Source organism: Lipophrys pholis (assembly GCF_963383615.2).
Source record: "Lipophrys pholis genome assembly, chromosome: 11".
Taxonomy (NCBI): domain Eukaryota; kingdom Metazoa; phylum Chordata; class Actinopteri; order Blenniiformes; family Blenniidae; genus Lipophrys; species Lipophrys pholis.
In genome coordinates, this window is record NC_137631.1 from 7,169,069 (window position 1) to 7,194,036 (window position 24,968).

The window sequence follows — 24,968 nt, forward strand, 5'->3', positions numbered from 1 at the left end:
AGCGGCAGCGGCTTCCTGGAGATGAGCGCTTTTGTCTGTTGTGTGACCGCTGCGGCTTTAGGCAGATCCTCCTCTCATGAGGTAATGCTGGAGCTAGATGAGCCGGCGGAGCGAGAAAGGAGGGAGGTGTACGAAGGGAGCGACCTCAGGATGGATCTAGATTTGCCAAGAAAAGGGGACTGGTGCTTTCTCTCAGCAGCGCCCGGCTCCACATGGAGGCCATCGCACATGTTCACACCTCTTTAGTGTGGGCCACTACTCCCAGTTATGAACTGGTGGCGGCGGATCAGCTCCCCCACAGCACAGTGAGCTCAGTCGCTGAGAAATCTGCTACGGGATCTGTTTGAGGGACTTTTTCCCTTGATGCACACACGTATGACGTAAAACAAAGAATATCAGCTCAAGACTTTTTGAATCGGTAGATATGTGAGAAATAGAATGAAGGTAGGATGAAGGAAAGGAAATCTTTTCAGGAATCTCCTGAAGTGTCGTTCTCACTCCATCAAATACTGATCAAGCCTGCACACTTCAAGTGTGAGATAAGGCTTTTATTTGTCTGTTCACGGTTGAGGTTCATTTAGACATTCAATACAACCTAATGTGTACACTCCAAAAGATAATGGGATGGCGAACGATATTATCCGTGACGCGCGGTTACGACATTCAATATAGAATTGTTACGCGATTGAATGTTTGAAAGTTAATATAGTTTTCTTCCTCACATGACTGCACGTACGTGACGAGAGCGTGAAGGGAGACGTGAACTTGCTGTGAAACATCTGCAGCGTGATGCAGCCGTGTGGAAAATGTGCCGATTACTGATACTATGAAAAAGTATCTCAGGTTCTCGTTACTGCGGTTTCATGGACGAATCACGCCATACTTTTTTTCTTTCCCGTAAAATATTCATCTTTGGATGATAAGAAGTTTCTGGCATATTCAATGCACTCACCAGCTGGAGTACACAGGAGATTGAGAAAGTCAGAAGCTGCAGGAAAAATAGAAATGTGTTAGACTCTATCAGTAATTATTATTTTTTGTGTGGCCCAGCGGTATTTCTTCTGGAGCAACTTATATTGAAGTTCTAGAGAAAGGAGACCTTTCGCCTTGTTTTTCTTGAAGGAATGTGAGCAAACAGAAATGTGTCTCTTTTGTAAAAAAAAAAAATCCCCTCACATTATTACAATAAGTTACAAAATCTGTCTTTTTTTCACAATATTTCACCATTTACAGCCGTCATGGGATGAAGAAACTCTTCATTACCCACTCAGCATGTTTAAGTCACTATTTTAGAGTTAGTTTTCTCAAGAAAAAGTTCACACTGAACTTTCAACAATGTGTTAAAAAAATTTGAAACTTTTTTTTGTCACCCTTATCTTTTCTGAGCGCGGACCTCAGGAATGCCACCAGACCCGCTGACATTAAGGATAATTGCTTCCTTTTTTAACTGTCATGGGTCCCCGGGGTCAGAGGCCGGGGGTCAGTCTCATCTGTTGTGCTCTGGGCTTCAAGGCGACGCCACCTGGTCCTCAGATGGCGGCGATCCAGCATATTATCTTCTCCAAACAATAGCTTTTTTTTGCTGTCTTCTGCATGCCATAGCTGGAACGAGGGCCTTCGTGTTCAGCTGTTTAGCTTCCTTCAACACTTCATTAAAAGCAGAGGGGCTTTTAAATGGCTTGTGTTTAAATGTCGCAAAGAGGGAAGGTCAGCTTGCAAAAGACTGCGTCAGTGCCGTTAGCTCTCCCGCTATGCTAACACCTGTTTCCACGAGACTTGTGTCAAGCTTCCCTATTTGCCAAACTCTATTCAAATGACCTGGAAAGCTGCTCGCTGATGCTCACCAACAACACCACATCCTCATAATTACAGCATTCTCATTACAGTAAAAATCCTGCATCTCATTTTAAAGCCGCCATCAGCTAAAATTAAGCGGCCTTAATGGCTGCTGATTGCGTTCCTCCGCCGGCCGACCGCCTCCTCCGTTTTCTTCCTTAGTGATCTGATCATTTAAGTACATGCAAGCATAATTGAGGTCTCCTCCTTGATTAGATTTGCAGCAGCTTTTAACAAAGCCTTGCTCGAACTTAATCCAATGAGCCCCATTGTGGAGCGAAAGAGCAGGGACGACATCGCTCCTGATTAGCTTGTGAATCAAACATGGCGCTGAGCTATTAGAGGACGCACGGATAAATAAGGAGGTTGGACGAAAAAAAACCAACAAAAAAAAACATTTCAACAGATTATGCCTCATTTACATTTGCAAACTTTTATGTCAGGGATCTCATGTATTTAGTAAATTCATTTATTTAGTAATTTTTTTTATTTAATTTTTTTTCCCACCCTAACATAAAATAAACACAATAATCACATTTTGGTGCAACTACACCAACAAGTTTAGATTTGAATACAGAGTTCTTATATAGTTATTTCCAGCGGTAAAGCCCGTCCATGCCTTCACACTAACTGTCCGCTGCAGATTGACCCGCTAAGAGTTGTCGTGGCTTCTGGCTTCGGCGTCCTCCGGTGACACCTGCCCATCCATAATCACAGTTAGACACTAAAATCTCCTCCTGACCTGTGGTTGTTTGTCGCACACTCAATCCCCTAATCTTCTCCTTTGTTCTGTGTCACCCTCGATTAGTCGTGTCGCAGGTCGTGGCCAGAGGAACATGGTGTGTTGTGTGAGGATACAAGCTTTAATCACCTTTTACCTGAAGTTCTGCATTGAGAGAGCCTCTTAGAGAAGTTTGATGTTCGCGCACATTAATGGAGGAGGAAGTTACCCAGTGACATCGAATAAACAGGCAGATATTTTTAAGATTCTATTTGGATTTCTATTTTTTGAAATTCTTTCTATCTCTTTTTTTTCCCCCATTTTTTTGTACATATAAATAAAAACGCATCTTAGGTTTAATCGGTTATTTGATACAGATTTTTCCCTCCTAAAATTCACTGGTAAAATTAATTTGTTGTAAAAAAGATGTCATCGTCTTTTGTGAGTATTTTCTGACAATCTGTAAAAACCAAGTCATTGATTGTTTTTATCACAACTTTCACATCAATCAGGCATAACACAGACTTTTGTCACCCGCATTTTCAAAATAACTTGATTCTGTCTTTTCCATCGGACTCCCAAATAGCTCGGGAGTTATTCCATAAACCTAACTCCTTGTCTGTATTTTATTTTAAATTTATTCTCCAAGGATTTTGTCTAATTGATCTGAAGGGATAAGCATCTAGATTAACAACAGGAAGCACTGTTGACTGACTGTCAAGACTCTCATTCCCCCTTTATCTCTTCTTCCCATTTATTCTTTGTCTGTAAGCCCTCGTCTTTACTGAACAATAGGATTTCACCATGAATAGGGCTGAACAAGTTGCAGCTCACCTGTTGAAGCTGTAGCTAATCCAGAACTTTCTCTTGATGTTCCCCGTGATCCTGGCCCCTTAGGTACCACGGGATTAACAGGTGTGCCGGTATGTTGGACAGAGACACGGTGTGTTTGTGTGTGTGTGTATGTATGTGTGAGTGAAAGAGGGGGAGAAAAAAAACAAAAAGCAAATTATGTTGGATGTCGGCCCAGATTGGAATGGGGTCGTTTTGGAAATCAAAAGCTGTTGATTGCAGTTTCAGGATGTTTTTACTGCCCTTTCCTGGTGTTAATTCTTTATTGAACTCGATCTTTCAGCACGGGCAGAACAGAACAGACAGAGCGGGTCAGAAATGTACCCTTTTTTTCTTTTTGCAAATTAAAAGCATATGCTCACCAGCTCATCCTCGAGTCTCTTTGCAGGCATCTGATGACAGACGCTGATGTTCAGTGTGATTAAAGCACTTTGATTTCTATTAAAGACAATACTGCATTATGTGGGCCAGGGACACTGAAGGCTGGAGTAACTCGCGGGCCAGATTCATACAACTGTGCTGTAGAGAGGAAGCAACTCCGGAGTATTTTCGTTAAAGCCTTCGCATGAGATTCCAAAATGCTTGGCTCCCATTCAAATTCTGTATCGCTCGCTGATAATAGAGACGGATTTTTGATGCTGTTGTCAATTTGTCGTGATTAAAAGCCAGCGTTTAGATAGGCAGTCAAAAAGTGCTGCATGCAGGCATTGCTGAGGGGGGAAAAAAAACCCACAAACACACATGATTTATCATCTGGGTGCTATTAATTTAACCTATGGAGTCTTACTCAATAATTAATGTCTATTGGCATGTGACCCTATATGCCATACAGTAAACAGCATGTCTCATAACTATGTATGAGATCTTGTAGTCGGCTAATATATGGCTGAAAGGCACACAGACAAGCCCTCGGTCTTAATAAATCAGCCATATCTAATGAACCCCCTAATTGTGATTTACAGCCTGCGAGACCAGCGCTGCCACAGAGAGTGAAATGGCTAAATAGAGAGGGAGAGAGAGAGAGAGAGAGAGAGAGAGAGAGAGAGAGAGAGAGAGAAAGAAAGGGTGAGGGAAGAAAGGGAACGAGGATAACCTAGTCCAGTGGTACCAGTCAGAAAAAAAAAAAAAAAAAGTGTTTTATTAATAAACGCTTCTCCCCTCCAGCAGACGTAAAATTGCTGGGTCTCGCGGGAGCTTTGTGCAGACATGATACTTAATGTGACAGGAATCAAGGAGCTGGACGACACGTCGTAGAGTCCAAATACGAGGTGGAGAGACAGATTTGGACAATCCAGCTTATTTTACTTTCTATGTTTTTAATAACTATTGATTGATTAGCAGTAGTTTCACATCGTCAACTTGTAAGTTTTCTTTTGGGTTAAAGCCAGAGTACGACAACCTGGGGGGGGGGGGGGGGGGTGGATAGGGAATCAGTGTGTTGGGGGAACTCTTCTCTGGTCTATCTATCTCTTCCTTCTTCTCGATTATTTTCTCACTGAACAATTTTTGATGCTATCGAACCACCAAACTCATTCTCACGCAGTACACCATTTGCCTGAGGCCAAGTCCTAACCTTTAGTTTAGTTCAGAATTTTGTGAATACTCAAAACAAAAGAAATAATTGTGGCTCATCCATAGACAATGAGCGATATTTGTTGTTAAAGGCTGGTCCTTTGAAAATAGAAGCTATAATGATATCTCTGTAACTGACACGCCTGAATCAGTTATTGAAATGAAGTGTTCCTCCCTCCTGCCGTTGTTACAGCCGAAAACGTCCCCTTTATCTGCTGCCTGGATGGTAGTTAACAAAATGTTCGTCTTATTTATTTTCCTTAATTGAAAACATTTGCCACAGTGCCTCTTTGTGTGAATATTGTGTGAAACATTGGCCCCGTCGCGCCAGCGAGCATGAAAGCTTTTATTAAAAATCTGCACTGTAGAATGACTGCAGTTTATTAGCTGATGCGCAAATGCCAAACTTTCCACATCTGACATCAGTGTTGTTGCACTGACACACTCCACCCGGGTCTTAAATATTTGCCCCTGTTCAGGGACTTAAATTCATGTGAAAAACGGCTGCTGTGACTGCCCCCCCCCCCCCCCCCCCCCCAAAAAAAGAATTTAATAAAAAAAAAGTAAGTTTGAAGTGAGGCCTTGTGCGCGACCAACAATGTAGATTCTCTGTCGGCCGCTTAAGGACAATGGACACCTTGTGCGATGCAGAAAGGCTCGGACCTTGCAGCAAACACTCACACCTCACTGAAGGCATGCACACATGTGGCTTTACACACTCGGCCGTATGTCTGTACTCCGCAGAAACATGGAGCATGACTTATTCACGCCTCCCGCCGGTTTTCCCCCCAGCTCGTGTGAACTGACCACAGACGTGTTTATTGAATATATATATAAGATGCATGTCTGCTGTATGAAATCTATCGACTCGCTCACGTGAGCGTTTGAGGTCCACGCCGCTCTGATTCCCAGCGCTCGCACGCACACGTAGCTGATCGCCCTCGCCGACTCTCCGCGGCCTCAGTCAGACGAGGGGACACTGCAGGAAGGATTAGTCTGGATTGTGGCAGCTTGACTTGCCGGAGGACTCTCACATGCCTCCGATCGCCGAACAAGACAACTGCTGCTGGAGAGGAGAAGTTTTCATGGTGGTCAGCTGCTGGTTCAGCGCCGCCTTCTTTCCACCTGCATGTCCAACTCGACCGGAAGGAGTCGCTGAGCAAAGGTTGATTCAGGGGATCTGTGGGATTTTCTTTTTCTTTTTTTTTTTTGTTGAAAATCTGAAATAAAATTTCATTAAATTGAATAAAAATAAATAAATAAATGAAAAATTTGATGAGGCAGAAAAAAACTGTTGCGTATAAAAGGCCTTCTTTTGAAGGTCTCTGAGCGTGCAGTTGCTTTGCTGTGAACGTAAACAGTCGCAAAATGTTCTGTGGGGCACGTGAGATAATCCAGCAGGTTTGAGTGGGAATATACCAACTTTAAAGTTTTACATGCTCTGTCCTGCTCCGCTTGCCGTACGACCATTCAAGAGTCGCCTTAATGCTTGTTGCGTTAAAAATGTAATTCCATTCCTTCCACTTCCACTCTTTGTCCTGACAGGTGTGTGCACACAGCAGAGATACACACTGCCACATGGGTGGAGACGAAACCTTGAGTCGCCCGTGCAGACAACTTGTCGGAGCCATCTGTACGCATTACACATTCACGCCTGTCAATAATTGAATGGAAATATGTTGTGAAAGTAGCATGTCTCTCAATAATGCAGATATTTCATGCAAACAAAGCTGAGGAAATCCTCAAAGCGCTTTCTCAGATAGGGAACAAAGCTCATTGTCAGAGGGTAGAGAGGCAACTGGGATTACAATGGGGGCATGCAGTGAAACGACTTGTCAGTCCTAATCTGGGATTAGCAGGCTTTTGCGCCTCCCGGGTGCCGTAAAAGCCACCTGTTTTGGCCTGCGGATGATGTTACACTCCAGAGCTCCTTGTTTGTTTCTAATTCGACAGTTTGCGCAAAGGTTTTGAACAGTTTCCAGTTTTTAACATCAATTAAATTTTCAAATACGATAGTTGTTCATTTTCTGCAAAACATACAATTTGATTTTGTAAACAATCCTGATCAAAGTTAGTCCGTAGGCGTCCTGCTACTTTTCCTGTAATTCAGAAAATTAGAATAGATTCCCCTAATATGTAATTAAGAAATGATATTTAACCTAATTGTTTCCTGCTTTTGTCTTTGAGTGAGGCTTTGCTCCCTCTGTGCCTTCACGTCCTCTTAACTCAGCGTTTGCTGAATTATAAATGTGGACCAGGGAGGGCAAATGAACCAAATTAACACCAACGAACAGTAAAACGTGGGCGTCTGCTGATTGTTCTCAGCTTTGGTGGGACCCTGGAGTCCCATAATGACTTACTCAAGCCCACTTCTCTTCTCCTGCTAGCCTCGGGGCTAATGTGACCGCTCATGTGAGAGGGCAGCAGGCGTATCGCTGCAGGCTTTTATGTCAACTTCCTAATGCTGATGTCGCCCTGAAATACACTTTACCACCAATGACACTTGAATTTTTTTTCCCCTTTTGCAATCTCTTGGATGAGAAAGGAAAATATTCAATACATTTGAGTTGAGTTGTAAAACAGGTCAATACCTTTAAGACACGGCCTCTATCTAAACATAATGTAGTAAATAACTATATGAGAGGACAGAGCACAACAAGGCTTAAAACTTGTGTAACGAGCTTATTTGTTGCAGTGGCATTATGTTCGTCCCCAAAGAGGTCAAAGTTAGCTGGTGGCTTTAAATGAGCAGACAGGTGGCTTGAGTCGTTCTTCAGCTCCTTGTGATAAACATTGTATTACCTGCAGCAAGGTGTTTGTCAAACGGCAAGCTGTATGTGCCTTAAGCTGATGGAGATCAGAGGTGAAGAGAGGATAGCAGAAAGAGAGACGATAGAGGGACAGAGAGCAGAGGGTGAGCCCACTCGTAGTTTTACCTGAAGGAAATGAATGCAAAATAGCTTTTCAGGGGATCTGTGGGTAATCGTTGTTGGAGCTGAAACATCAGTCCATTGAAACTATTTAACTGCTTAGTTATTGTGTTTTTTTTAAGATACATCAATAAAGTAGCTGTTATTGGTGTTCTTGTATAAGTATTAGTACATGTAGATTACCTATGGCGTTCCTCAGGGTTCTGTTCTTGGGCCCTTTTACATTATTATTTTTTTAAAAAATGAATAATTTCCTCTTGTGACCTCTTTATGAACCTAACTGGTTTGCCATGTCTTGATAGTTTTGTTTATAACTATATTTAGTTAAAAGTGAAGGTAAACTAGATGATTAGAAATCTGTAGGTCCTGACTTTATTTTAAAATTTTTGCTTTACAACTAACCCAATTCAGAGATTAATGTATCAAGGTTAAAATGTCAATCATCTCCAGATAGCAAAAACATAAATGTACTTTTTATCAGTACGAACAATCAGACTGTTGTCCTTTGCTGTATGTGTACAATTTGCCACATTATATAGTGGCATATTAAGAGATATACGATTATGAGGTGAAACACTTGCGCCAGCCAGGACGTCTAACTACTATGAGTAAAAGCTGGCAGACAAACAGTCCTATTGAGCCTCTGAGTGTTGACTCTGGTCTTCAATGGTTTCTTCAATGGCTTACTCTGTAGCGTTGCCATGAAGTAGATAAATGTATATGTGTACTGTATTTGTGTTAGCTCGGGGTGTGTTCACATGCCAGGAAAAATAACAAGCACAAGGGAGGGTGTTGGTCACTAAGACCTCCTCTGGATTTCTGGGGATCTGCGGTTTTCGTCCGGCATCTCTTGAGGCACAGAGCCGGGACACACACACACACCTGAAGCACAGTGGTGTGTGTTTACACCACTATGCACAAACGATGCATTCATCCTTTCTCTTAGTGTTCCATCGTTGGCTTTGATTGAAAATTTCCATCAACGGGACGATGCAGACATCAAACGCCATGTTTGCTCCCGGTGTCCATCTGATGAGGGACATAATCCTTAAATTGAAATGTTTATTCGTTTTGGAACATTCAAGTCGTCTGGCAGAATGAGTTTCTTCCTGTGTTTTTCCTCTTAAAGTGAGAACTCACCGACATTAAAGGAGATCACGGTAGGCACCACAGAGGCTGCTTTTTGCGACTTTAAAATGTTTGCTTTTCACCTTTTTGAAGCTTTTTTTGTTTGCTTCATGTGTTTTTAGTACAATTAGCATCACTTTACCCTCATAAAATCAAAAGGTATTTCATTATATATTGCCACACAGCCTTTTGGCTGTCCGGGATCAGCTTTACATATAGTATAGCAGCTCCACCTTTCAGAACTTATTTTTTGGAACTAGGATGATTTCATTACCACCAAAATAGAAATAGTTGAAGTTCTTCATTAAAACTCAATCCTGTCACAAATCATAACCACTGTAACTAATATCCTGTGCTGCTGAACTGCTGATGTGTTAGAATTAGTATGAATTATCTCTGCTGCTTTATTGCAGGTGGTCAGCAATGGTGAGTTTGATCATTTCCTGACATTGAAATTATGACCATTAATGTAAAACAAGAAAATTCACGGATAAAAATGGATTATTTGTCAATCTTCATTACTCTCCAAATAATAATACTCGACATATTCAAGCAAGAATTCTTCTCGACCCAATACTAGTTCAACAGCAGACTGTGTTTGATCAATTGGCGACACTGCCAGCAAAGACATAATGTAGTAAAACAATGGAAAACTTAATTTACATGCTAAACCAAAACTACTTGCTGGCAAATGTCTGTCTGGTTTCTGTTCCTCTTCTTCCAAACTACAGTGCGTCAGTACTTACCCAAGATTCCAATTTAATAGGGGACAGAACTTCATCAGAACTGGATCAACCCTTGCAGGACTTCCAAGGAGTGTGGTGTAGTTTTGTCTGAAAACACCCAATAACCTTGAGGTCTACAACTTATGTGCACAATAGAACCAACAGACAAACAAAAAAACAACAACCCCAAAATGTAACTGAACTAAACAAACATTCCAAATCAAGGTAAATTCAGAAGAAACCAACAATCGATTCAGTTTCCCCAAAACACAAAACAGATGACTTGAGACTTCCTGTTGCTGTTTGACAAATGTACAAAGTCTAATTCAGTTAATAAACAAATGTGCAGACAATGTGTTTTGGCCCAGGCGTTGCCCCTGACTCGACACTTTCAGTGGGAGTCAATGAGATAATGGTCCCAAACCAGAAAGTCCCTAAATCCAACCACTTCATTTTCAATTCACTCTTGTTGTTAAGTCATTATTGCTTTTATGAAATCATAGACAGATCTTGTTATGGCACTTGAGTGATGCCGACACAGTTTTGACACAGCCATCAGCCCTTTACTGCGCTCCCTTAATTGGTCCACTGAAGTGGAGAAAAGGTCAGAATCTACCTGCGGCTGCACGGCGATAAGCAACTACAGCTTTGAAAGTGAGCAGCTTCTCGTGGGCTCTGTCAGCTCCACGGCCGCCAATGACACTGAGGTCTGTGTTAATCAGTTGGAATTTCACTAAACAAAACTGCTTTTTCTTGCTGTGACGGCCGCTTCACAACGGGCTGGTTTAGGCGGGGGGGGGGGGGGGGGTCGGTCGGGGTTGGTCGGGGGGATAACTGGCACGGCTATTGAGCTTTTTTTTCTATTTTGGGCTAAAGTACCCGGACGAGGGAATCTCTGGGAGAAAAACAGGGCGGCGTGTGTGTGTGCTCACATTCCACATGTCTGACCTATGACAGCGGCCTCTGTTTGCAGCGCTCTGCGATGATCTAACGAGAGTCCAGACAGACCCAAGATTTAGATGGTGGTGGAGTCGTTCTCATGCAAGGCCAATTCTCCTCTCTGCACCCCCACTCATTTATTTATCCAGGAAAGGTGACTGAGCACACCTTCTCTTGAGCAGCAACCTGCTACTCCGTCAGCCACAGACCTCCACTGGTAACTCCTGAACCTTGTCACTTCAGCAAAATCAGCAACTAAGGCCCCGGTTACACGTTTTAATTGGAAAGGAGTGTTTTTTTTTGTGTTTTTGTTCCAGAAACGTTTTGCGTTTAGACTGCAACATGTGCAGGGGAACTGTTTGCTACGGCCGTGGCGCGCATGTGCAGTAGCAGGGTTTCACCATCTACACAGAAATGGAGCTCGATCGTTTTCAAATGGCTGCGTTTTCCCCCGTTCCACCTTGGAAGTCCTTCTCAGAAAGTTGTGTTTTCGGTGGCCCCAAACACCGTTGTCATGGAGACAGACTCCTAAAACCCAACAAATTTGTATACTCACTTGTCGAGTTGCTGATGTTTGGGCTTGACTAATGACAATCAGTTTTTGTGAGTCTCTCAATTTACGAATTAGATAGGGTGAGGCTTTTCCGATGAATAATTCTCTTTTATTGATATTTCTGTAGGTTTTGTGGACATTCTTGGTCAGGACACTACAGTAATTAGAAGTTATTGATGGGATCTGTAAACATGGCAACATTGCATTATCATGGTATAAGAAATTCCAATTGTTGGATGATCATCCTTTCAAAAAAAAGATAAAAAACCCCAAGATTATAATCTGATTATGAGTTTTAGACAACAAGCCTCCTTTTACATATTCTGGCTTGGCTTTGGCTGCCTTGACATTAATTGCATTGATATTTGTCTCACGTAATCATGAACTATTCCCATATTATCTCCGCTCCAATTAAGAGGCATTATATTCGTTTTTGGTGTTATGGAGACATCCCAGTTCTGTCGCTGGATCTCGGCTGGACCTCAGGTTTTAGTGTCACCATATTTGTAAATGATGAACAGAGCGACAGGATGTTGATGCCCTCAGTACGTCAGGTTTTCTCACCAAGCACAGAGGGCTTCTGTTTCCATTCAAAACCCCCAGTCTGCTCTCTTTCACCTTATTTTCTTGTTGGGACTGTCCAAAAAGACAAACAATTCCAAGGAAAGTCCTCATTTTCTTTCTGCTGGTTTTTTTTTTTCTTCCTCATACCTCCTATTCTCTCTCTCTCTCTCTCTCGTCTCTCTCTCTCTCTCTCTCTCTCTCTCTCTCTCCTCTCTCTCTCTCTCTCTCTCTCTCTCGCTCTCTCTCGCTCTCTTGGTATTTCCCCCCACTTCCTCAGTTCTATCCAGCTGGGATGGCTGGAGATTTTACACCCAATTGGTCGAGTCGGAGGCCTTTGTCGGAGCCCTTCTCTTGCTCCACAAGTGGCAGAAGGGACCTGGGTTGTGAATGGCGCTTTGTGTACTGTTTTTCTAAGAGGGGGCCCTCTCTCTCCCGCTCTCATCTGTCACAGGTCCCTCTCCGTCCACACTTCACAATGCCTGATTGTTTCTGCCAAGTCGCCAGGTTCCAGGCCAGATCTGAACAACGCTTTCCTGCCAAATTCCGACCCTGGTTTACGTTTTTCTTCCACTCACAAAGGGATTCTGAGTTACTGTCTACATTTTAAAGGGGGACTCAGCTAGCCGGCCACCAACGACACCTTGTTGGTCGAGTACGTCTCTGAGCTAAAGGCTGCAAGAACTCTCATAGCCAACGAAGGAATGAAGGGACTTTTAAGCAAAATGCTCAAAGGAAACAGTAAGTGAAGGATATTTTCATAGTTTTAGTTTTTAACGATAGCTGTAGATCATGTAGATTTTCCCATCGGGCTGCTGACAAAACTTGCGGGATGGTCTTTGCGACTTCACGCTCATAAGAACCACTCTGAAAGGCATGGAGATGAAAAAATTAATTCTCAACAGTGCGCGCTCTGTTTGGTTATCAAGCGGGCAATCTCACCAGTATCACTTTCCAAGAAATATCTGAGACAGAAGGACTGCTTGCAAGGGAGGGAGAAAAAAAAAAAAAAAAAAGACTTAATGTTTTTCTAGATGTCTGACAATATGAAAAGGCTTTCGGCGAGCCTCGGAGCGACGTGGGTGAAAATGAATTTGTTTTTCAGGCATCAGTGTAACATTACCGTCACGTTACCGTTTCCTGAGACGGCCACAGCCGAGCCAACTCATTCCTTTCTCCGTCTCGTTGGAAGAAGGTCGTTCCTCCTGCTGTAATCACTCCATTTTTCTTACAGTGTCTCCATCATCAGTATCTCAATTTGACATGATGGCTTGACTGCGAGTTTGAGAAGTTTGAGTTTCGTTTTATTCATTTGTTTCTTTATTTATTGTAACCCTACCAAAAAAAACAACTGATGCTAAATCAAGACATGCAACCCCAAAGAGAAAAGCTGTACAGGAGCTTCAAAGCTCAAGCTCCAGCAATTAATTCTCGGGAATCTAACATTTGTTATGTTGCTTAAAGAACTGAGTCATCCAAACAGCCGCAATGTGATTCTGGTGCCCGATGACCAGTCCACGAAGCACAGTGTTTTCCTGCTCCGGCCAGTCACAGACATGCTTACCAACAAACATCAGCACTGTTGCTCGATGAAACCCTATCAGTGGCAGCAAGTTAAGAGGCTGGGCATTCTTGGCCATATGAGACACCAGTTCCAAGAAACCATGTCCCAACCTCCCCCATAAACACAGCACCAGCAATATTGTCAGCTAAAGATAGGATCCTCTTCTGTCTTGTCCCACTTTTCTCTCTTTCATCACTCAAGTGTAGATTTTGCAAGAGTTAAACGTTGCTTTAGCGGCTTGCTGTTCGCTGGGTTTGTGGGCTCTTAAAACCTATTGGACGGCAACAACAACGTACATATCAGGAAGTGTGTGTGCGTGTGTGTGTGTGTGTGTGTGTGTGTGTGTGTGTGTGTGTGTGTGTGTGTGTGCGTGTGCGTTGTGGGGTGTGTGGGGTGTTGGGGGGGGGGGGGGGGGGGGGGGGGGGGGGGGGGGGGGGGTCAGGCAGCTATCTGTGGCACGATTTAAAAATGTAAGAGTAAACTTTGAACAAACTTCACCAAAACCTTGTAACGTGTGTGAAATGTGAACGAGACTGACAACACTGGCCTTGATGGTCTAAAATGTATTAATTTCCGAAGTATTTATTTGAAAACAAAAACAAAACAAAATGGTCTGTCTCTCCCCCTCTCTCTCTCTCTCTCTCTCTCTCTCTCTCTCTCTCTCTCTCTCTCTCTCTAGTCTTTTGTGATTTCTATTGAATTCAGACAGCTTAAAGTTCCTGTTCGGGCTCCAATTCAGTAAGGTTTTTTAAACTAAAACTACTGGTGTAATAATGTGTGTTTTTCACAGCTAAATTACCAAATTGACCTCTCATAAAAGAAAATTCCCTCTCAAATTGACACTGAGGACAGTTGTAAGATTGAATTATATCACTTGTGCTGCTAGAAGATTCCAAAAATGTGTAACATTGAACAGAGTTGTAGAGATTGACCCCCCCACCCCCACCCCCCTCCACCACCCCCCACCACCCCCCAAATTTTTTTATTTTTAAAAAGCAGACATAGAAATTGAGCCAATTAATAGGAAACATTTAGGTTTGCGTGGTCGTTGGTGGGAGATTTATTGGAGGAGGTGATGCAGTCAGAATGATGTACTATTATTGGTTGGCGAGCATGGTCGGGTCAGAGTTGGGCGAGTCTCACTTTTCATGCTGTGACACTGTTCAACCCTAATTCAACCTGCATTTCAGAGTCATTGGAGGCTGCATTCCAGCTCAGGTAGTAAAACTTGGCATGTCCAGGAGAACATTGTGACCCCCAGAATCTCTGAACAGCGGTCCAGACTCACATAAAAATCCAACAAATCACCCGGTTACACTGCAAATACTGAATTTTCTTTACAGGTGCATGTCACATAGTTCCCACTCTCGACTTTGTTCTGCTTCTGCTCCTCTTTCTGAACTGAGCATTTTTTCCCCTGTGGCTCACTGACTTCAGTCTCATAATAGGTTCAGACCGTCAGTGTTTGTGCGTCTCCGACTGATATCACATGGATTGAGTCTCCGCCGCCAAAACTCACGAAGCTCTCAATTTGCAAAAATCAATTTCAAACAGCATTTATCGTTTTTTGTAAATCTATTGAGATTCGTCTTTTTCTTCCTCTCTCTCTCTCTCTTTGTTTTTTTAAAGAAAACAGGCATGGAACTTACTTGATAAGTAGCTTTAAATGGATGTTAGTGGCTGCATGATGTAATAGTTTCTTTCTCTCATATGCTGTTTTGTCATTTTAATTCAACCTTGCATTCAACCTATAATTAAGACAATTCTGTTTGGCTTGTTTACATCCGTGTAGAATACCATTACTGTTGCAACCGGTGCTTAGGACGTCAGAAACTAGGAGCGTCTGATCAATAATGGAAACAGCCAATCAACAAGGATCAATGATTCAATACATTCACAAAGAAATTGGATCTGAGTGTGGCATCTGTCTTCATCACTCCCTCTGTAAATGCAGTATTTCACGCACACACCCGTGCACAAATACAAATTGCAACCCTTGCTCTTTCCTCTGAGACATTTGACTGAGGGTCAGACCTGCGTTTAAGGGCACCCAGGAGGCTGCATGTTTCTGAGCTGGACAGCCTGCCCTGATTTACTGAGCGCCAGCGCTGAAGTAGCAAACTGCTTTGCTTCGCAAAAGTTTTGTGTTTGTCTGTGCGTGTGTGTGTGTGTGTGTGTGTGTGTGTGTGTGTGTGTGTGTGTGTGTGTGTGTGTGTGTGTGTGTGTGTGTGTGTATTGGAAGGCTACGTGCCTGCGACGGTTATCTTCTTGCATTTTCTTGTCCTTGCAGGCGACAGCAGGTTCAACCACCCTGTCACTTTATAGAAGGCCAATGAATTTTCTGCGTTACAGGTGTGATCAAGATTGTAATAAACATAATATACTAAAATGCTACAGGACAAATTCTATCAAATAGAAATATCTTCAAACATACAAATCAGCAGAGGTTGTGGACACGGGTGCCCTCTTTCACAGATATTGTTCCCGTTTTCAATAGAACCCCGTCCTATTGTAATTCGCCCACAAGCACAACTTTGTGGAATAATGGGGGAGACGAGAGAACACAGGATTGCCCTTTAATTCTATTCGTGACCAAATTAAGAAAATCATTCCCAGCTGTTTTATAATTAATGAACATATTTGGTCAACTTTCTGGATATGATAAGTAAATACTTTTACTTAATGCAAGTAAAAGAGCTAATCCGATAACGGAGGAATCTCAGTTAAATGCTGTGGAACAGTTTGAATATTTTGGAGTTAAGACGTTTCCCAGGTCGGAGAAGATTGTTGATGCTAATTATGAACCTTTGATGAAGGAAATTAATGACTCAATCAATAGATGAATGAATGTCAACGTTTTAAAAATTAATGTACTACCGAAATAGTTTTATTTATTCCAAAATAGCGTATTGCACCACTCAAGTACTTCGATGTCTTCTGAAAAGTTGAGGACTAAATTATACCTTAATAAGAAACATTTCTTCAAATCTCTACAACTTAGAAGCTTTATTATTGCAAATCTGAATAATAATCCAATCCCCGTCCCCAACTTCCTTATCTGATCGTCAAAATAAAGTGAAGGTAAACCTTCAGACTGAAAATCAGAGACTGAGATTGGAAAACAGTTTGTACTTCAGCTCACACTGAATTCATCAACACACATCAGAGAATAATCCAATACAAATGGATGGTGTGGACGTATGTGACCCTAGTGGAATAGGATAAACCTCACAAAAACATCCCAGATATGTGCACGGAATGTGCCAAAGCCCAAAAAAAAACATGGTTTCATTGTATGGAGCAATGTAGTAAAATTACAACATTTTCGGAAAATGTGAAAAGTATTGTTAAAGACATTACCTCCAAACACATTTTATTTGAGCCCAAACTTCCTCATAAAATCCTCTATTAAATCCCACTTACAATATAAATTAGAGAACACTTATAGACATCAGCCTGATCAATGAAAAAAATGGTATGGAAAACAAATTATAGATTAACTGAATAAAGAAAATGTTTTCAAGCTTACTATTAAAAACAATAAGATACATATTGAAGGCTAAACAGCAGAGAGAATCTGGATGAACTTTTCTAACTATGTGGAGGATTTAGATCTAAGTTAGATTTTTTTCTAATGAATGAATTTTTGTTTTTTCCTTTCTATACTGTATAGTACTGCATCTCAGTTGTGTTTTCATTTTGAAGGTGTGGGTAATGACTGCAGTTTTGAGCCTCTGTTCATGTCTTATTATCAATCTTTAATCTAGTTTGCATTTGTGTATTTGTGTTTTTTTCTATCGTAAAACAGCAATATAGCTGTATAATAGTTTGGATAAAATAATGTGTGTGCGTGCGTGCGTGCGTGTGTGCGTGCGTGTGTGCGTGCGTGCGTGCGTGAAGTTAAGAGAAGATTGTTTTGTTCCACAGTTTGAGTGAAACTGTAAAATGTGCTGCCCTGATGTTAAAACGTCGCCGTTATCAAACCTTGTACTGATGATTTCTAAATGCTTTGTTCCAATTCATTTCTAAACGAAAAATACGACATTCATCCATCTTTTATCTGGCTCTGGCTTAAATATTTGAAAATGGAAAGTTGTTGGAGGATATTTTAGAATTAAAAAAATCATCAATTTTTTCTACAATTTCTCGATTAAAAATTCTATAAATGTCAGAGAAGCCTGACATTTTTGAAGGTTAAGTTTTTATTAACTCTTATAATTCACCGCTGGTTTTTGTAGCATATGTTATTGTTTCTAGACTTTATAAAGGATGTTTTAGTGATAAATTAGTTCAGAGATGTTCCACATGGTCACCTTAGGCCCTTTTGTTGCTGTATTAAGTTGTAAAATCCACTAACTTGACATCTTGAATGTTGATTTATTAGTGTAAATCCGAGGTATGAGCTAATCTTATTGCAACACAATTACTTTGGTGGTCAATATAATGATAATTAAAAACTTTCGTCCACCACAGACTTCAATACGAATGCATAGACATGGAAGATGTAGATACAGTTGACTCACTCGAACACGAAAGCTGCGTGGTGTCAGTGTTTTCTTGAATTTTCCCCAAATGCACATTTTTCATTTTTCATTTTTCTTTCTTCGTAGAATGATGTCTTCCATGCGAGCTACTCCTCCCTTTCAAGCGCTGTCCGAGGAAGCGGAAGAGATGGGTCAGGACAGCGTGGCCTGGGCCGGCGACGAGCGGGAGGGCCCGAAGGAGACGACGGCGTCGCCCTCTTTGCACGAGCAGCCCGACTCGGACGAGCCAATCAGAGAGAAACCGACGGATGCTGAGTGGGACAATGTCGGCCCCGCTGCGATGGTGAGAAGTGAATTATGTACCGAGCTGAGAAATTGACCATATCTTATCCTGAGATATGTTGCCATAACTCAAATCTATAAAACAAATGTGGTTAGTGTGTGTACACACTCGGGGCAAGCGGCTCATAAAACACTCATGAAATACATGCAGGAGTACACAGGCTGTGCAAATTCTCATACATAATGATGATTGTGCACTCTTGAGTGCACACACTTAAATATACACACTCACACACGTATGCACGCACACACACACACACACACACACACACACACACACACACACACACACACACACACACACACACACACACACACACACACACACACACACACACAAATGCATGTGCGCACACACAGAGTGATTGTCTGTGGTCTCTGTGCTACAGGCAGTGCTGTAGGCAGCCCAGTGAGGGCTCTCCTCCAGAGAGGTGTACCCCCTTGCTTCTTCTCATCTCCACAGTCTGTTTTCATGTCTTTGTATAAGCGTGTGTGTGTGTGTGTTGAGATGAGATGTCTGTTACTTAGCTCCAGGTTGTGTTGGCCCCTTACGGACGACGTGTGTTTGACTTGAGCCACCAAGGAAAAGGAAAAAGTTCTTACAATAAAGTTTCCTTTGGTGTCATTGTCATGGAAGGACACATTTAACTTACAAAAACTTTTGATTATGTGATGTCAGTATTTTAAAAGGAAATAGGTTGTGTATCGTTAGCGGTTTGAAATCTTGGCGGCTCCCATCTACATATATATTTTTATCCATCTGCTTATCAAACTCAGGACAGCGTTGCACTGTAGTGGGTGGAGGGAGGCCAGTAAAGGGAAAGGACCGAGAGTGACAGCCATACACAAACACACACATATAATTAAGAATTAAAAATTTGCTTCAAATACTTAGATATTGGAATTTACGAGGGGCACAGTAAATGCACACATGTAAATCCACACATGAAAAACTCTACGCAGAAAGGGATTCCTGCCCAATCCGGACGATAATACAGAGTTCTCACTGCTATAAACTGTGCAGCGCATCTGTATCTATACAGTATCTATATCTATGTCTATATCTATATCTATATCTATATCTATATCTATATCTATATCTATATCTATATCTATGTCTATATCTATATCTATATCTATATCTATATCTATATCTATGGCTATATCTATAGCTATATCTATATCTATGTCTGTATCTGTATCTTTATCTATACCAGAAAATTATCTTGTGAAAGTAATTATTATTATGTCTTTGAAGTAAAAAAACCAAGATGCATGTATTATGTTTTTCCACATTGAGGCCTTTTTAACACAACAAAATGTTCATCTTTTGAAAACGATGTTTGTTTATACAACAGTGGCAGAAGGTTTTCGTATTTGGTCACTCGTGGGTTCTGTTGTTTGTTATAGTAATGAAACCACACACACACACACACACACACACACACACACACACACACACACACACACACACACACACACACACACACACACACACACACACACACACACACACACACACACACACACACACACACACACATTATTATTGTTACATGACTGAGCTGTCGGTGAGCTTGTCAGCTTTATGTCCTTCCGTTAGCAGTAAAACCAGTCGCTTGCTTGTGGCCCACCAGTCGGGCGGAGGAGGCTGCATGTGGCACTGACCAGCTGTACACAACTGATTGGAACAGCTCCACCAGTTGAGGCGGTTCAAACACTGTATGTACAAGTGAGGGTAGTAACAAGGGCTGCGCACTATCAGGTGAAGATACGATACGTAGCGATCTGGTCAAGTATTGCAACAACAAACACTTGTGCAGATGATGATGAGGATGTTTGTTTGTTTGTTAAGACACCTTGTGGCTGTAACTCTCGGGCGAGCAACATGTGCCATCTTGGCGAAATGTTTGAACACACAGGGCATCGATGCACTGGAACAGTCAGTCTTTTCATGATGTGTCTATTGCACACGTTGATATCATGATGATGGAAATATATTGCACAGCCCGAGTAGTAAAACAGTAAATAATAGTTTTGAATGGATAACATATGAACCTGGAAAGTATGCATGTTGTGGCTATAAGGTGAGAGACTGTCGTGCTTCTTAACATTTAACATTTAACACTACATTTCATTCCTTTAATACAAAAAAGATATCTTGTTCATCATTTCTTTTGGAAACTGACTGCTCTTAACTTGACCTCGGCGTCTCAAATGAGTACTTTTACTTTTGCTCTTGAGCATCATGCCTTTGTATGCAGAGTGACATTGAGTGTGTGAGTAGTTCAGGTTTCCTTGCCTCACTCAAGGACAATTTACAGATTCACAGGAGCAGCCATGAACATGCATTGTCTGCCGCGCAGGCTGAACGTCTGACCTTTCGGTCTATAACGTGATATGACCGTCGGACCTTCCTGTCCGCACCGTTCTGCTTGTATAACTCCCAGTCGGCCTTGTGCTCGGACCTGAAAAACACACACCTGAGCAACCCGCGAGTGACACACTATCTCCTAATCCTCATTACAGAGGCATCTTCCGCTTAAAGACAAAGTGCACAACAGGGCCTCCTGGAGCCATTTCAAGGGCGTCTTAAGATCCCGCTGTTAGCCAAAGCCCCTTGTCTTTGAAACATAAGCCTCCTAAAGTTCTTGGAGATCCCCCCACTCTGTAAGGGGAGGGGAAAGCATCCAGGAATAGCCCTGGTGTTAGAACACCTGTGCTAAAGTGTCTGTTGTGTGGGACAATGTGGTCATCTTGAAAGGCTTATCTTCTGGATAAATATAGAGTTCTTGTGCCTCTTGCTTAACTTATAACCCGGCAAACAGCAGTGGTACACACACACACACACACACACACACACACACACACACACACACACACACACACACACACACACACACACACACACACACAAGATGCTCCAACGATCCGTCAGACACCGATCGCTCATTATCAACGAGTCTTAAGTTACCAGCTTTGTGACGCCTTTGCTGAAACGAGATCAACCTCATTCAAGGGAAAGAAATCCCTTTGAGTGGTTCTTAAAGTGTGTGGTAGCCCCTCAGGGGGGCGCCAGAGAGATCAGGGTTAGGGGGTGGGGTGGGGTTGGGGGTGGGTGGGTCAAGGGTAAAAACATGGGGTTCAGGGTGATGCCTTTTCCCCAGTCTTGTTTTGTTCGCCATGGTTTCTTGATAACAAATAACATTTGAAGGAAAGAAGTGGAGGGTAAAACGTGTAGTTATTTCATCAAAATACCTTTTTCAGAACCTTATTCATTGTAAGGTAATACAACATTTCTAAATGATATGGAAAGACTCTAGGAACTTCAAGGCATTCAAGGGAAAAAACAAGTAGATTTGGGGTTATGTGCTTTTGTGCTTTCAAAATCTCTTCCATAGAGCCTACATTGGCTCTCGCTCTCTTCTTTTTTTTACACCTTTGAGTAAATTATTTGTGTTATTTAAGCTGTTCATTAGCTTGTTTTAAGAGGCGAGAGTGATAACGTCTATTTAAATGTATTGCTCTTTATGATAAGTAAATAAAACTCACATTTGCAGCGCTGAGACAAATTACACTTCTGGAATATACTAATTAATTCTTCAGTGTTTCAACTTTTACAAAAATCAGCATGCCTATAGTACTGATATGCTACCCCTGTGTTTTAAAGCTTTAACAACAGCTAAATACTGGAGGAACATCAGTGTGTTCCAGATCGAATGTGGTAATCATCACATGTGCAATCCTAAACTTGACATTTCTTGTGTCATGCCAGTAAAGTAGAGCACAGCTAATCAAACATCAGCAGCAGCCAAACTCAAGCTGGGGAGAGCTGTTGGATGGATTTGGATGTTTTATGTTTGGAAAAATACAGAAGTTGAAAAGGTTGAAAAGCAGGACTCCAATGATTTCTTACAGAAATGTTGTAGTTAATTCCTCTTTGTAACTTTGTGCCGTTCCCCTCCAGGACAATGAGAGCAGCAAAGGCTGCTCGCTCTACTCCTACCGGACCAACTCTACCTCTCCACCCAAGCCGGAGGAGTGTTCCCGGGATCGCGGGGAGCCGATGATCGGCCTCGCCTTCGGGACGCCGGAGCGCCGCAAGGGGAGCTTGGCCGACGTGGTGGACACACTGAAACAGAAGAAGCTCGTGGAGCTGACCAAGACGGAGCAGGACGGTGAGAATAAGTCTGCGGTTCATTGTGTGTGTGTGCGTGCGTGCGTGCGTGTGTGTTTGCTGGAGTGTGTCCTACTTGTACTGCCTGTATGAATAGTGCCGCACAATCTCCACTTTGTAGCCCTGCTGAACCAAACATTCACACACAGAGAATATCCTCTCTTCTGCCTGACAGCATCCCTTTGTAAAGTGGGAAATCATGTAAGTTCTGCTTCGCTCGTATAGCCCTGAACTTTTTTTCCACTTCTCAGGGGCTTTGAAAGCGTTTTATTAGCGCCTATGGGTTCGAGGAAAAGGTATGACTCCGCGAAGGAGTGTATGGTGATTCAATGTTTGAAAAGTTGTGATTTATGAAGGTCTTAAACGTGTATTGATGGTTCGAGCCTTCTTGACGCTGATTATGGAGAAGATAGACTTCACCTCGAGGGGCAGAGATCATATGTAACATTTAAAATATCCTATTTTGTACAATCAGAGGAAAAACACAGCCACTGGTCATGTAAGATTTATTTGATTTAATTTTATTTTTGTGCTAAGAGCAGTGCCTTTGCATTTCAACGGCTATCTCAAGTAGAGGTAGCTGGAGAGTATCTCAAGTAATACGGCTGAAATCCATTAGCGAACTGAACAGAGACTGCACATACAGAAACTAAAACCAGCCTCCAAATTTGCTTGGAAGTGATAAATTTACACGGGAGAGTAGCGTAGGCTAACACATTTTGTGAGGCTAATTTCGTGTGATTGTTTTGAGCGCTGCAGCACTGCTTTACGCACGTCTTGTTTTGCGCCATCAGCCAGAAAGCAGGGCCAATGAACAGCAGGTCACACACGCTAAGGACTGTTTAATCATGTGGCACATTGCTGATTTTTAACAGTGAAGTCGCTTCATTCTCTCACGTTGGACCTGATCGCTCGACTCCTGTGCAGATGAAGCGAGGGGAAAAAGTCACCGGCGTGTCCTGTTTTTCTTTCCGCATCCTCATCACAGGCTCTTTGAACACCTGAAATTACACCTGACAGATCCCTCTCTCGTCAGATCACAATATCAATCAGTGAAAACACAGGTTTCCCTTTCACACCCCTGCCCCTCTCTGATCTGCGGCACTGACACAGGAAAGCACTGGAGTCTCCCAGCATGCACCGACTTGCCCTTTCCCACCCCAAAGAAAGCAGATCTAAAACCACCCAACACCCCTTTTTACTATTATGTGCACACAGTAATCGCGATGATATCAGAGCAGTGCTTGATCTCTCTCATTTAGAGGTTTTACTTTGTTATTGATACGCCAAAGTGGGCCCGAGTTGGACAGCCAGAGGCGTTATACAGTACACTCTGTCTTTAGTTGAAAGAAAGGTAGCGCTGCCTCTTATCTGCAGCTCGGAAACTGCAGGGATTGAAGGGAAAAAACACTTTGTGCGTGTGCGTGTGCGTGTGCGTGTGTGTGTGTGTGTGTGTGTGTGTGTGTGTGTGTGTGTGTGTGTGTGTGTGCGTGTGTGCGTGTGTGTGTGTGTGTGTGTGTGTGTGTGTGTGTTGTGACATCTTCCTGTCAAATCAAAGCGGGCAGGAGTGGTAGGAACTGCTCGGGGACAGATTTAAGTGAGTCTTTTCTCTTCTCATTTTTTTATTTTTTTATTTTTTTCTCTTTTCTCCCACACCACACACCGAGTACAACCACACCTGACCTTGCTCGTAACGAGATCGCTCGTTTTCAATTAGTCCTGAAGTTTTTTTTGAAACTCGACAGACTTGAAATAATCAATTCAAGCAAACATGAATAAAACTCCTTTCAATTTGCTCGGGAGTCATCATTAATTGTGAATGTTTTCACTCCTCTTATGGGCACAGGAATATTTAGTGCTTTTTTTTTTGCTTTTTTTTTTTTTTTTCATGAAATGAGCAATGCTGCATTACAAAAGTACTGTCCTGGATTTACATCCACTGTCAGGTCACGATTGTCCTCCTTCAGAGTGTTTGCATGAACATTTTCTAAGGTTCCTGCTTACTTTTTGCTTTTGGAAATAAAGCGTCCGTTAAAAAACAAAAAAAACAAAAAAAATAAAACACTAATGTGAAAATGAGAAGGTGGTAGAAATGACAACCCGTGCACCGATTGAAAAACAGGGCATATCACCTTCTGAGCCCAGTTTTCTAAAGATGAAGAAGTGGCTGTGGGAAAGGATGAAGAGTGGAGCTGCGACGACTCGTCAGCTAATCAATTGGATCTGCCGATTGATTCAATTGTAACTGCTTTTATGAATTTAGAAATCCACAGATATTATTATCATAACCAGTTGTTTGTTCCAGTTTGCAATATAATACATTAGTTGATACAAACAAGAAAATTCAGGTGAACTCTCACCATTGATTTTAAATACTTTTTAAAGATAAAAACAATTTAGCAAAATAAATCAAAATAATCAAAACTTCAAAAATGACAATCATCCACATTGTATTTTCTCTTTAAGAGAAACTAAAAGTTTACTTGGTGCTGAATTAAGAGCTCCACCAAACGCTAATTCGTGGCGTTGCCGTCCCATGTGATCATGCTGCACACACTCCGGCAAAAACAAATGAGATAAACAT

At 42.1% G+C, this 24,968-nt stretch overlaps 1 protein-coding gene across 4 annotated transcripts in view; it reads left to right on the plus strand.

Annotated features, from left to right (window-relative positions):
* Positions 1-24,968, plus strand: part of LOC308116366 (transcription factor SOX-6-like) — a 118,466-nt gene that overhangs the window by 20,305 nt on the left and 73,193 nt on the right. For all 4 annotated transcript variants that reach the window (XM_080474522.1, XM_080474524.1, XM_080474521.1 and 1 more), the window contains exons 3-4: positions 17,992-18,208; positions 22,175-22,385. In XM_080474522.1, the coding sequence (XP_080330648.1) occupies positions 17,993-18,208; positions 22,175-22,385 (427 nt within the window). In that variant the 5' untranslated portion in view covers position 17,992. The remainder of the gene's footprint in view (positions 1-17,991; positions 18,209-22,174; positions 22,386-24,968) is intronic.